Genomic DNA, 15,681 nt, shown 5'->3' with positions numbered 1-15,681 from the left:
GGGTCTGTAGACAATGATATACTCAATAACTAATAATACTCATAACCGCAATTTTTTACTGTCTTGGATGGCTCTCATAGACATACGTAACTTAAATCTCGTCATTGACATCAATGATTGTATATAATGTAATACTCAAATCGACGAGTCAAAAGACTCGAGGGACGGAAGAGCTATGACGCAACAAATCCGTTGAAACCAGTAACAATATGCTTCCATTGAACATGTCTGTACGAACGTAACGTTGATACGAGGAATGTTGAAATATACGCCGTTTATAATGACCATTATAACATAAAAGTTAAACTTAGATTTTAAAAGCTCAATAGAGGGTTAACTATGCAAAGGTGTGTGCAGTCCTTGAAAGGTAGCCATACAAATACTTGTTCTTTCAACAGAAATTTCTATAAAAAATACTGGAAGCTAATTGAACGATTATAATTAATTATTTAATACATCGTTCAATTACAGGGCCAAGATTGTAACACGTATTTAGGTAAAGTGAAGTGCATAGCAATACACAAACACGCTCGTATGCATACACTATATATAACTGATTAGATCGGCCCGAATCAGGCGTGACTTCTGCATACTTGTTTGAACAGGTAAATTGGTTGTATACCCGTTACTATACACATACATATGTACCCTGCCTGGTACTGGTGGTATAGAGCTTTAGGTCCGCGCCAGCGATCGCTCATAATCATATGTGTTTAATGTTACCGGGCCATACATGTATATAAATACATGTGTTTGAACTGACTGACTTTATTTATAGCTTATTGGTATGTCGACTTTGCTTACCAGAGTGACGTTGTCATGACCGGAACGTACAGTTAAACAACTAAAAGAAAACATGGCGTGTGCAACGGGTTTTCTCGAACATTTCAGTTAACACAATCATACATATGTACCTCGAAATGTTTGGGGTAGCTAAGATGACTCCGAATTGAAGGCGATCGAATTTTAATCAGCGTTTGAGGAATCAGAACCAGGTGGGTGATTTCTAAATGAAGAACATTTAAACTTTATGTCCATGTGTCAGTCAAAATTGTGTTATTTGTGTGCCAATATAAGCGATAAGTGCATGTATTGTATGGTTATATATATCTAAAAGGAAGTATTGTCTTGTATATTATCGTGTATAAATGTATACATTATATACGAACGGTCGACTTTCAGAAAGAACCCTATTGCGTCTGAGGTTTTAACTCGGAAAAAGGAAGACAATTTTTATCCGGATTAAAGGCAAATGGATGTGTAAACTGAAATACTTTTTCTGATAAAAGTGTCTAGGATTTTATATGATAGGTTAGTTTAATAATTAAGTCATCTTAGTAACCTAGTTACAACTGGTGTGTATGCCTGTCTAACGTCAACCACGGACTTAGATAATTCCGTGCCTCAACCCAAGCCCCCATCTTTTTTCCTAAACTTCCTCCGCAGATTTGATAATTTATTCAGTTAAAAAACTCTTTTTAGTTTTTTTAGTTAATATTTCCAGTAATATATATATATATATGTAAGAGGGGTTGTTAAATCAGGCTGGTTAAATTGATTTTTGTATATCAGCACGGGTGAGGATACAAAATAATCGATATAAAGGTATTTCTGTATGTAAATACACCACCAGAAATTGAATAATGGATTAGATATACCGGAAGACTGACTAACCTCAAAAGAAATACGAAAAGAAAATCTCTGAAAGAGCATCTCACTGTTATGTTATCGGCTTGGCAGGGAGTTGAATATGGCATTTTGCGCAAATCAAGCAGTAATATTAGATTCTAAAATCCAGTGTGTTTTATATATACCACGGGATTATCATACTCTCTGAAATCCCCCTGATGGCTAAAGCAAGTGTATATCTGAGAACCAAAGTAACAATAGGTAGTCTTTATAACCAGGACAGGTAAAATTGACCAGTGTTAGAACTACAGTTTGTCATTGTCCAGTAGTCTCGGCCAGTTAAATCTCTCAAGTGCTGGCCACTACGTACATTGTATACTGGACGGTCATAGATTACAGCTAGGTGTGTAGGGCGAGAGTTTATTGGATGTACATAATTTATATCATATTTATTATAAGAAAGATATTAGCAAATATAGTAGCATTAAGGTTATTTTATCAGGCCTGGAGGTTTGTCTGAGTATGCTAGAGTATTTGTTTACACTGCAGACATCCATAATAATCTGAGATGCCTGTGAACTAATTTTAAAGTCACATGACGAAAAGACAAAGTAATAAAATATCAGTGGTTATTGTTCTATATATTGCCTCCAATAATTAACATTACACTCAGCCAATACATTGAATAATATATTCAAAAAGTGACTTTATTACTCAAGGAAAAAAATGTTTATACAATGATATAATATATATGATAACTATTTCATTGTAATTGTGACAATATAATTGAAATGTATATTTTTATCGTATTTCAAATCAAGATATTTCTAGTTCATTTAAAGATTTCTTTATAAAATAAAATAAAACATCTCATACAAGTGTTAAAAGAGATATCGTTAAAAGAAACCATGAAACTTTTAAATGTTATAGAGATATCGTTAGGTGAATTAAATATATATTCAAATCAAAAAGAGAGATCCCTAAAAGAAAATTGGGATATCTCTACAAGAATTTTAGATATTTTAAAATGTCAGGCAGAAGTAAATTATTACTATCAAACTTTGATAGAATCTGGGGAAAACATACCGTAACAAAACCAGTTGTCCTTGACCGGTTCCTCGCATCATGAAAACCGTTCCATGAAAGAGCTAAAATATTGTGAGAGAAAAAATCAAGGAAATCATCTTTTATTATCCGAAGTATCATTTCGAAACATCAGCATTGAATTAAGGGGGAAATGCAATAGAGAAATGTATAATTTACGAAATATGGTGAAAAAGATAGTTCGTGTTTAATTTGACTCGAGGCTGTACCTCATAGGCACGGCACTACTATACACTAACCGCATAAACAATTGATCTCGTTCGGTCCGGCGGTTAACTTGACATGCATTGCATGTAGCACCCTAAACTTGGAAAACAATTCATCGCTTCTGTTTAGCAAGCGAAATCGACTCTCATCATCAGACAATGTTTTTGCTTCGTCACGCTGAGACGAGTTGAAATAATTCAGTATATTTCGGTATCTCTACCCGATGCTACAATGTAGTTTGAAATAGTACCCAAAACCCGTGTTGGAAAAATGAAAGCTTTAACACCCCATAACTTATACTTACGACACGCTAAACCTGCGACCCGCCATCGTATTACTATATCATGTGTTACTATATTACCTAGTAACAAACCAACCGTGTAATCATTGACGCTGAAAGTAATGCCTGTGATACCGTAATGGTGACACGACCGATACTATTTCAGAGGGAAAGATTTATTATCAATATCAATGTTTTCAAAGGATTTCCGGTTGAACAGAATATCGATAATTTGGAATGTGAACTTTCTATACACTCCATCCGTTGCACAGGAGGTGTATACACTATGATCCATTAACGCTAAAACATAGGTAAATGATGTATACAGTGTACGTAGGTCTACATTCTAAGGTACATGTAAATACCATAGGCTTTATCAAGTTTACGGTTAAAGGTTTAACAGTTGACTCCCAATCTACTTCGGTCGGTCGAGATTGTATTTTTATGTTAATTGGGAAATATGAAACTCTACGTTTATCTCGCGCAGCAGTTATTTTGTATAAAGATCAATACAAGATACACGATTTTGTATTTTGAGTCGTCATTATATGTTAAATCCATTCTATATACTGCCTCTTCTAAGACCTACACAATAAAAATCTAGCAGTAAGTGGACATTCATTCCACTTCATTTAGGGTAAATTGTAAATAGTTGATTCACTTTATTGTTAGATTCTTGAATAATCCGGGGATTTCCTCTCTCTCCTCTGCTTATATAGGACACTGAAGAAATCAGCATTGTCTCCCGGCTATCTTTGCAACACTTGGAACCTCTATCGTTTTCTCTCTTCTACCATTTCGTTTATTTTGGCATTTTCTCCTTAGTCACCCACCCATCTTCATATTACCTTATACATGTAATATAGGATAATTGTAATTAGCTGTTGCTAGAACGTTAAACCCACAACAAGACAAGGATAAAAAGAATCAGACGAGCCTTACGAACAGACTTACATATTTCACCATTTTTTCAGTTATTTTACCACTTTCTTTACCTTTGAACGTTGCAATATGCTTATATTTTTTTTGTAAATCGATTTTCCGTCTGATCAACAGACTTCACAAAACATTTTTCTACCATATTCGTATATTGTCTTGAATGATTGAAATTATATTTATTTTATTATTTCTATATGTTTAAATGCCGTTCATAACGTCGTGTCTTGGATTATTTTGAGTTCAGTAAGCGTGTCTGCTTTAGATATAAGTAGGTGTCTGACAGTGGAGACGAGTAATTGATTTTATTATGTGTGTGATCCTTGTAGGAGGTCATTCTCTGAAAATATTAACCCTTTCCTAAGCGACAGTTTACATAAAGACATGTGCTTATGTGTAATGAGTCCAGGGAACCATCCCTTTAACTATAGTCATACAAATAGTTGGGCGATTATTTTTCTGTAGCAAACCAAAATGAAAAGGACTTATTTTTTCCGGCAAGGGTTTTCTTCATAAAACGTAAATTTCTTTATAAAAAGTCAAATTCTTCATTGTCATTTAGCCATATCGTTGAAATAATAAATAAATTCTGCTAACAAAATATCACGTGATCTCCATTAAGAGACACACACTTGCGATTGCACTTTTAAATATTTGCCAATTAACTTCGAAGTTTGTATTATCCGAAGTAATGTTAAGGTTTGTTACTTAACAAATTAGCATTCCATTTATCATACGAATAAAAGAACAGAATCGACTCAACCATCAGTGTTAAGATAATCAAATAAACAAAACATCGATACGACGATAAACAAACTAAACGTTCATGTTTCGGGCTAAACTATATACAGATAAATAGTTATATCACATACACATTGAAACCTTCAAATCTGCTCTTAAAAATCTCTGAAAAAAACAATTGATTCAGAGATTTCAGAGATTTTTATTATCACTCAGGCACACTATTGTGCGCAACAAGAGGTCATCATAAAGTACAATATAACAATGATATGGTTGACCGTAAAGCAATCATCTTACTATGCTAGCGTACAATAATATAGTGGAAACTATTACACTCCTCATACAATGATAAACACAATATTACACTGTACTATCATACCTTATTATAATAGACAGTATAACGCACTGATCATACAATGACACTCATCATACACTGTGATATATACATTATTACACTCATTTTACAATACTATTACGATGGTATAATCCATAGCATTACATTCACACATACCGTGCGTTCACACTATGGTATAGCAGGCACTGTTGCATCCATCTTACAGTACAATCCTACAATAATATTATTACAGTATTACACATATATATCCCTGATACATATATTATAGATAGTATACCACACCATACAGTGCAATCATACCATGGCATAATAGTGACTATACTACTCATCATACCATATAATATTACAAAGGTATAATAGACAGTGTTACAATCCCATCATACAATACTGTAATAGAAAGATAACAAACAAACCGTGATAAGCAAGCTGTAACCACACTCATTATGCAATACAATTATGTTAGGTTTAGCAAATGATCAGTAATATCTATATGTATACAAAAGTTTACAGTTTGATGTGTGAAATTCACATATTATTTTTTAATTGTCTTTCTAGTAATTGTATGAACAGCGATAGATTTGATAATATTCTAACATTACATATTGATATTAATCCTTTCATTTTATGAACAGATGGATTAGAGGTGTAATAAATAGGTATATATTTTCTGCGGATTTGACTTACATAAGCATTTGAACATATAAACAAATAATGATACTCGCTTCCAACTCCAGTAAAACAAAGCGGACAGATTCTGCCTTCACGTGGTGTTCTAGTCCATCGCCCAGTCTCTATAGGCAGAGATATATTACTGGTTCTGAACTTACAGATAGTTATTCTATCTTTTTGTTTGAGCATAGTTAAGTATTTTTCAAACTGAAATTGATGTTTAAATATTGCATATGTTTGACCCCGGGAAGAATTTTCAATATCAGTATACCATTGTTGTATAAATTGGTCATACAGAATAGTTTTAAAACTAACCCTAAGGTAATTTTTATTCATAGTGCAAGTTTTTTGTTGTAACCATACGTAACTTAGTCCCGTGCAATTGAATAGATTCTTGATATATGAAATCCATTTAAAATCAGCGAAATCATTTTCATGTAAATTCAGCATAAGCTTGTACATTATACTAGACAATTTATTTTCACCTGTAATTAGTTTATACCAAAACATTATCATTCTAGATTTAATTTCAATATTCAGAGGGTACCTACCCGTTTCACCATATACCATTATATTTGCTGTGGAGCTACGTATGTTTAAAATTCTTTTACAAAACTGTACATGTAATTTCTCAATCATATTGGTATTTTCAAACCCCCAAATTTCTGAGGAGTACAAGAGGATTGGGGATATTAATACATCAAACAATTTTAATTGTAGGTCAATTGGTAAAATAATATTTCTTATTTTTTTATATAATGCATACATTGCTTTTTGAGCCTGTTCAACAAGTTTTTTTCTTGCTTTACAGAAACTGCCATTATAATGAAACAGCAGTCCTAGAAACGAGTAACAGTCATGTGTTTGCAACTCTTCACCAAAAAGAGTAAAACGAATATTTTGTGCATTACTTTTTCTTTTTTCAAAGATAACAACTTTAGTTTTATTGAGATTAACTTTAAGTTTCCAAATAGTACAGTAAGTTTCAAATTCACGGAAAGCATTCTGTAGACCTTTAGCTGTTTCAGACATAACAACTGTGTCATCTGCATATAGCAGAATAAATAATTTAACAAATATACCCATGCGATCTTGAAATAAATTATCAATATAATGGAGTTGGTCAACATTATTTTGCATTAAAAATTCTTCTAAATCATTTAAATATATTGAGAACAAAAATGGGGAGAGATTTTCACCTTGTTTTACCCCGACGTGACATGTGAAAAAATCAGTCATACCATTGCTAGTTTTTACGCAAGATTTAGTGTTTGCATACAGATTAATTATAGCATTAAATATCTTTCCTGTGATATTATTTTTTAATAATTTCTTCCATAAACCTACTCTCCAAACAGTATCAAACGCTTTTCTGAAATCGATGAATGAACAGAATAGCTTTTTACTTTTTGAAAAGTATATAGATATTAAAGCATGAAGGATAAATATATTTTCAGTTGTAGAATAGCCTTTCCTAAAACCAGCTTGAACATTGGAAATTAGATCAATTTCTTCTGAAAGTCTATTTAATCTAGAGTTCAAAATAGCAGTAAATACTTTGCCAAGACATGAGACTAATGTAATAGCTCGATAGTTATCGAGATTTTTAGGGTCACCCTTCTTTTTGTATATGGGTTTTATTACTCCAATTGTCCATGCTTCTGGTACACGGCCAGAGTTCAATATAACATTAAAAAGTTTAACATATATAGGTAGTAGTATAGACTGTGTATTTTTGATATGCTCATTTAATATATTATCGATACCCGGCGCTTTATTATTACGAAGGTTAACTATAACCTGTCTAATTTCATTTTCAGTCACATCACTATTTAGTATAAAATCAAACATATTTTCATTCATATCTGGAATAATAAACTCATCCTCATCTTCATCTTCATCTGAACTATTTAATTTCTTGAAGTATTCATATAGCTCGTCCAAAGATATATCAGCATCACTGTTATCATTTTTAGATTTATTGAATGAATTTAAAATATTCCAAAAATCTTTAGGATTTGATTTTGACGTGATTCGTATTTGATTTTCAATGTTATGTCTATATGTGTTATAGCTCTTTTTAAGGACCTTTTTATAGTCTCTAGAGGTTTTATTCATATTAACTCGGTTACTACTGGTTCTATGATTTTCAAATTTATGTTTTGCATAAAAAAAGGCACGCCTTTTTCTGTGACAGTCAGCTGTAAACCATGGCTTATCATTAGCAACTTTATGTGTATTGAGTGTTCTATAAGTTTGTTTTAATCCGAAAGTATCGGTAGCTGAAATTCGGAACAACTCGGAAATATAATTAACTACATCATTTACTTCAGACTGACTGACAGAAGGTTTGTCAGACAAAACATTAAGTGCATCATTTATGCGGTTTAATTCATCGACAGAACAACTTTGTACATGATGTATAAATTCATTTTTCTTATCATTCTTCCATGTTATATATCGACCTTGACCGTTACCTTGACCTTGACCAACATGCATATTATCAGAGCCATTCGTGTTTTTCAAAAAGCCACTGAGAGTAAAAAATAACCTACAATGCACATCGGATATTGTTGGATCAAACTCAAGAACTTCAAATTCATTTATAAAAGGGAATAACCCTGACGAGACAATTAGATAGTCAACAACACATAGTCGAGAAACAAAAACTTTTTTAATAAATGGTTCTACTTTTACTTTGTTTCTTAGATATCAATTCAACATGGATGACATCCCAGATAGTATGCGCCATAGACCTCGCCGGCAGTCAAGTGTCGTTACATCTGTTCGGGAGGTCTCGGAAGATGGCGATTATGCAAGTCTTAGAGAGGCAAGGAAGGTAAGAAAAGAGCAAAAATATGATGACAAAATACACAAGTTAAAATTACCAGGAAACAACACACTTAAGTTACAAGGTAAATTTTAAAACATTCACTACAAAATAAATTCAAAAGGAAAAATTGAAAATCAAAGACATTATGATAAGACAACACCAAGACAGCATAAGCCTCTATGAAAACGAACAGAAAATATAACAGGTCTTTCGGAAGGGATGTTGTTTTGATATGTATGACGCAATGTCATATTGGCATCAGTTGGCACGACATGAAATCAACATTTGGACGTATATTAAGCTAAAGAAAAGTTTGATGATATATCAACCTCCATCCCATAACTGTACTAATATACGTGTCTAAACTCGAGTTAAGTGTATGTTTGTATTCTAGGTGAATACAGCAACAGCTAACGCACACCGATAACCGACGTCATACGTCTGCATATCTGTTTTGCTGTCATATCCTAACTATTTTAATCATTCAAGCATGGCTCCGATGTGTACTCATCTTTTGACTCTAGCTTGCAATACGGATGTATATAAGAAAATTCACACCAGTTGATATAAAAGATGAAATATTTAGTACATTGTATAGTATGTACATATTCGGGATTTCAATAAGAGAAAAAATGATTGCTTATGCAAATAATTATTTTCTTTATATCTTATCTTTTTTTCTTTCTTTTTTTAATTTTGCAGGCTAAAGGAAAGATAAAATTATCACCAGTTGCTGAACACAGTTTGAACGACGACAGTGGTATTGTAAGTGAAGAGGCGTTCGAGGTCAGTGCATCAAAACCATCACAGCGCCCATTTTCACCACCGGCTGATGAGCGTTATGAGAAGGTCCGAGTTCAGCTTTTCGACGTAGTGGAGAAGGGAACGCCATCAGATGTGCAAAACATGATGGCAAAGGCTGAGGGTTATGTTCCTTTGCACCACGCTGCTATGTTAGATCATTCAAATAATCAGACTATTTTACATTATGCCTTGCAACTTGGCAGGATAGAAATAGTTGAAACAGTTATCGACAATGGCAGCAAAGAGTTACTACGACAACTTTTCACGTTACCGAAAACAACTCGCTCAGCGCTACATCAAATTACAGAGCGAAACAATTTGGATTTAGCAACAAAGTTTATGGACAAATTTCCGACCCAAGCCGAAAAAATTGAAGTGATAAAACCAGAAACCATGGTTGAAATAGCTGGGCAAAGACCAAGAACGTTTTCAGCGTATCATCTAGCTGCTTTCAAAGGCTTCACAGATTTGGTAAAACTCTTCTTGGATTCCGGAATAGATGTTAACTCTCTAAACGTGAAGAAAGACAGCGCCCTGCTTTGGGCTGCCAGATGGGGCCACAATGAAACAGTTAAATTTCTCTTAGAAAGAAAAGCTGATGTGAGTTTGGAAAACGATAAAAAATCGACGGCGTTGTATTGGTCTGTGCGATACCAATTGATCGATACTGTTGTGATATTGTTAGAAAAAGGCAAGGCCAATCCAAACCAGACAAGGCTTCTGGGACTTGTAGCTCCAATAGTTATGGCTTCGGCGTTAGGGAACAACGATATCGTCAAAGTGTTACTTGACAATGGAGCAGATGTCAATATGACAATCCGAGGAGGAGAAACTCCACTTCATCACGCTGCCAAAGAGGGACATCTAGACGTAGTCCAGACTCTTCTGGACAAACAAGCAGACCTTAATGCACAAGATGAAAAGGGTGAACGATCTTTGACACTTGCAGCACAAAATGGACACGCAGACGTTGTGAAATATCTTCTTAAGTGTGGGGCAGACATGTACCACAAGAACCACTTTGGGTTTGATTCTTGGTACTATGCGATGGCACAACACAATGAAATTGTTCTGCGGGTGTTGACTGAACACTACACAAATCTACGATCCAACACTATAAAAGTGAAATCCCCATTGTGTATCGCAGCAAGTCTTGGAAATTGTCCGATGATCAAAATCCTTCTGAAGATGAGAGTTGATCCTGAAGAAACAGATGAAAACGGAAATACATTTATTCACCATGCTGCAATAAACAACCAGGATAATGTGATAAAACATTTCCACAAAAAGGTCAGCATTGATGCGCAAAACAACTGTAAGGAAACAGCTATGCATATTGCATGCAGAAGAGGAAGTCATGACGTTGTCTTAGAGCTGATGGACAAAAAGGCTAAATCCAATATTGGCAATTTGAAAGGAGAAAACGCCCTCCACGTGTTGGCTTCGTCGAAAAAAACATCCCCAGGGATTGCACGAGCTCTTGTGGAACATACTATTAAATCGCATGACTGGGAAAGTGTAAATGCTACGGATAACGAGGGAAACAATGCTCTTCATATTGCCGGATTATATGCAGAACCTGATGTTCTTTGGGAATTTCGATTCGTCAGATTCAAGGACGTCGACACAGAGGGAAATACACCTCTTCACGAGGCAGTGATTTCTGGGAACCAAGAGGTTTTAGAAACTTCTCTAGACATCTACGAGAATATGCAGAGAGATGCTGACATCAATACACTGAACAAGAGATCTGAAAGTGTGTTGCATTTGGCTGCATCTGCAGGTTTTTCCGACAGTGTAACAAGATTGATCTTTTATGGTGCAGATCTTACTTGTGCTGACAAGGACGGAAACACTGTTCTTCACAGACTTGTCAGGGATATGGCGGAGAAAAAAAGTGATCTGAAGGCCAATGCACGTGTAATGGAAACGATTCTCAACGATTCTGTTCGATGGTGGTGCAACCATCATGGATTAATCTATCCGGGAGAGAACGAATCCCTTTTCAAACAATTACAAAGGAAAGCACTCCTGTCTTTGGTCAATGATTACCCTAACAAGCATAATCTTTCTGTGCTAGCGTACGCTTACAAAGTTGGATCACACCTGTTTTTGAATCGAATCCTCACCATGCCAGACGTGATGATGTTTCAGAAGGAAGATGACATTTACTTTGACATCACCCATCTCACACCAACAACCAACCACAACCTCGCAAGATGTTGCAGTTGTTTGTCGGCTAGAGTCCAGCATTCGAATTCTCACATCGATCTCCTGATGACGCTTGATGCGAAAGGACGTGCTTCGCATGTGCTTGACATTCCTCCAGTTCGACAAATCGAAAGAATGTACACTGCAATTTGTGCATGGGCTTATGGGTTTTTCATGATCATGCACATTCTTTACATGAGTGTATTTTCGTACGTAGGCATAGAAATCGCTTCTAAATTCCGAGACCTTGCCAATGGTACCCCACTGTCAGACTCGGATCCCCTGATGATAGTTGCATACATCGTTGTTCCTATAGAACCCGCCATCGGTCTTCTATATGGCATGGTGGACCTTTGTAGAAATCTATGTCGACGGGAGCTACCTACGTTACGGAACTTTATGACTTTTCTTTTTGTGATTATGTTTGCAAGTTTGGTGTTTTCCTGGCTGATAATGATTGCTGTTCGCAGCACAGATCACGACTATGTCTTGTCCATTTGCTTGTGTTTAGGATGGATGCTGTCTATTTCATTCACAAGAGGTTTCAAAGGAATCCACTACTTTTTCAAGATGTTAGTGAACATGATCATGAGAGATGTATTTCGTTTCCTCATAGTATTTTCGTTCGTTCTTTTGGCATTTAGTATTGCACTCCATACCCTCTTTCAGATTTCTACAGATATCGTAAACACGTACACAGATCCATTTGAAACTATATTTCTAGCTTTTAACATGATGATCGGTATGGCGGAATTATTCGACGGTACAATTGAAACAGGCATGGAAAGTGTTGGACGGACGGCAACTTTCGTAAAGGCCTTTTATATTGTGTACATTTTGTTGTCGACAATCGTCTTGCTGAATTTGCTCATTGCCATGATGAACGACTCATATTCGGACATTCTCAGGCACCAACAGGTATCATGGCGTGTGGAATCTGTTCAGATTGGAATAGGAATCGAGAATCTGTTTCCATGGTTTCCTTCCATATTTGGAAGAGTTACTATCAAACGAGAACAGTTCGGCATTAGAAACAAAAATGGGAACGAGGAAGACGAACGGTGGTATCTAGTGACAAATGCAAGGTCATTGGATGAATATAAACCAGACAGAGCCGATGAGGATACAGCCGAGCGAATGACAAGAGTTTTGGAAGAACGGCTCCAGGAAGTTGACGATCGAATAAGAAGTACAGAACAACGATCCATCGAGACAACCCAAAAATTTGATGAAATATTAAGCATTTTATCAAAAATAGAAAAGCGAGATGGGTCAGTGAAATAACTTTATTTTATGTGAAACGTTCTAACAAAGCTTAGAAATCAATTATGTATGAGGAGTAGAAGTTAAGAAAAAAAAACATTGACAATGAGATATGTTCTGACTATCTGTGATGAACTGACTGTGATAACATTGGTACTTTTGTACATCTCAATATAATATTTAACTTTTGGAGATTTTACTGCGTCATTGCACACACCATATAAGGTATTTGTATGTTCAATTTATTATTATATTTATTAATTGTTATTATTATAATGAACGTTCAGTAATTTTCTTTTTGAAAGATGTTAACACCTTAAATATAACAATGAAAAATATAAAAAAATAAATATGATACACATGGAATAAAGCAAGAACATTCACCTGATTGCATTGATAGCTTAAAAAGGCATTTGGTTAAAGGTTAATTTTGGATGTATCACTCTTTTGAAACTCCCAGAAAAAGGTAATGTTTACAAAAGGAAGTTTTTGCTTAAAATCAAATTATTTTTCTACTAGAAATATGCCATGTTTACTAGGTGCATGTTGTAAATAAATATGCTACTATTCTTGTTACGTTCAACCAATGTTGAAACGAGGCTGATTTTGAGGCCGATCAGTGTAGTTACTGTGCATACGTGTTAGTAGTCAGGTATGTCGTATTTAACATCTATCTTCTTTGATTTTTAAGGATAAAGCAAACAGTTTTGCGCCTGGGAGTACAAGTGATCATTTTTTTACACCACTGAATGAACATTTTAAGAAAACGGTCATTTACCATACCATGAGATAATCGCATTGGTCCCGATAAAGCGGGATTCTAAAATATACATTATATTTGAATGTGAAACTTGAGGCGATCACGACTTAACTGATTTTTTTACAAGAAATATCAACATATTGTACTTACTATGTATTATATTGTTTTCGTCATTACTAAATCCGTATTTGGCTGTATTCTAACAAAATCGGAATATTCTACTACAACCAGTTTCATGTTTAAGTACTATACCGGTATATATCTATTTAACAAAAACTTCATATTTGCACCAATAGACCTATAATTACTGATATTATTCACATGGTTTAATCAGTTATAAATTAGAAACTCAAATGTCAGAACAAAATTTTTCAACAGATTCGTGAACTTTTGGATTTTAAAAAGTGTTTGTTTTTTCTTTGTTTGTAAACACTGTACATCGTTTTAACAAAGCCTTTTAACATATTATAGTACATTGTATATACATGGATGTTTTACATACATGTGTATATTCATTACTTAACATACATATCATTTACATAATATTTATAAATTTCCATTATTTTACAATATATTTTTACATAACACAAATACATATATATATAAACACATGAACATACAATGTTGCACATTTAAAAATATTTGTTTTGAAGATATATTTATTACATGTATAATATATGATGCTTTACATTTTATTTTACGTGTAATATCTATACATATGTTTATCGATTGTTCTCTGCGTAACTATACACGAAATATCTGAAGTGATAATCGATTCAACTCACATGTTTACTAAACAAAATATTCATCTCAAACTATAAATGATCAAATACTCTGAATTACGTCAATATTCTCCCGGATTTAAACTATTGGTAGATTATTGTTGCGAATAATCGATTATCACGATAATTAGTATGCAGGTTCTACTAATATTAATACGATGATTATGTATACGTATTTCATGTAGCAATCTTGACACAGAGTGACGCCCTGTGATACTCGTTTTGTTTTTACTACGAACTTTTGTTCCATACTACGAAACTGTTCTACAATATTTTGGAATGACGATTTGTGCATGCTTATGAATTGATCACACATTAACTAACAAATGTGCAACAGTAAGTTATTCGGGATACGTAGATGATATATCAAAGAGACAGCTCGACCTCGAACACATGTGTAATCCTTATTCCATTTATTATTCCAAAGGGATTTTACAGTTGTGGTAACAATGTACTAACATCGGACCATCGGACTTAGCCATTGTATCAACTATGCATGAGAAACAAAATATATAGGTGGGCTTTTTGTTATGAAATGTTTAAATTTTGTTACTAGTCAAGGGAATTTAAATATGTAATACTATTTAATAGTAGTACAAACATATCTTATCTTACAAATTTCTTTTAACACGTTTCGGGAGGTTGTTTGAATTTCTAGTGTACGATCCAATCAGGACTTGTATTTTCCCTATTATATGGTATGAAAACCTGAATGAACATGTGAAATTTGTTCTTTTAAAGTTAGGTCGTTAAATTTATCTGACGAATAAACTTTTTTTTAATTCTAATTAAATATTCAATAGAGTTTTATTTTTGCATTGTCCGTTTTCTGTTTCTGATCTAATATTGACCCCTTGGATTTCTATTTTGGCTTATTTTGATCAATGCTCACATTTTGAACGAATACTGTTCTGTAAAATGTATTGCAACCTATGATTTATGTTCAATTCATCTACAGATCAGGACCTAATCAAAATACTTAAAGTGCTAATTGTATTGCTTTATTTGACTAGATACATGTACTCTTTCCTTAGAATGTTTATATATATATATTTTATGTATTGGTAATAGATGTATGCTACGTCTAACAAAACCATACGCAAGACA

General features: G+C 34.1%; 1 protein-coding gene across 1 annotated transcript; it reads left to right on the top strand.

Annotated features, from left to right (window-relative positions):
- Positions 1–734: 734 nt before the first annotated feature.
- Positions 735–14,241, top strand: LOC110448031. Its single transcript, XM_021494064.1, has 3 exons — positions 735–995; positions 8,631–8,760; positions 9,457–14,241. The coding sequence occupies exons 2-3, from the start codon at positions 8,644–8,646 to the stop codon at positions 13,051–13,053; spliced, it is 3,714 nt and encodes a 1,237-aa protein (XP_021349739.1). The 5' UTR covers positions 735–995; positions 8,631–8,643; the 3' UTR covers positions 13,054–14,241.
- Positions 14,242–15,681: the final 1,440 nt, after the last annotated feature.

Source organism: Mizuhopecten yessoensis, unplaced genomic scaffold (assembly GCF_002113885.1).
Source record: "Mizuhopecten yessoensis strain PY_sf001 unplaced genomic scaffold, ASM211388v2 scaffold3799, whole genome shotgun sequence".
Classification (NCBI taxonomy): domain Eukaryota; kingdom Metazoa; phylum Mollusca; class Bivalvia; order Pectinida; family Pectinidae; genus Mizuhopecten; species Mizuhopecten yessoensis.
The sequence above is the reverse complement of the archived record's forward strand: the minus strand, read 5'-3'. Positions and strand labels throughout refer to the sequence as shown.

Coding starts and splice junctions, on each gene's coding strand:
- LOC110448031 (XM_021494064.1), top strand. CDS start 8,644: ATGGATGACATCCCAGATAGTATGCGCCATAGACCTCGCCGGCAGTCA. Junction 8,761..9,456: donor GTCTTAGAGAGGCAAGGAAG/GTAAGAAAAGAG, acceptor TTAATTTTGCAG/GCTAAAGGAAAGATAAAATT.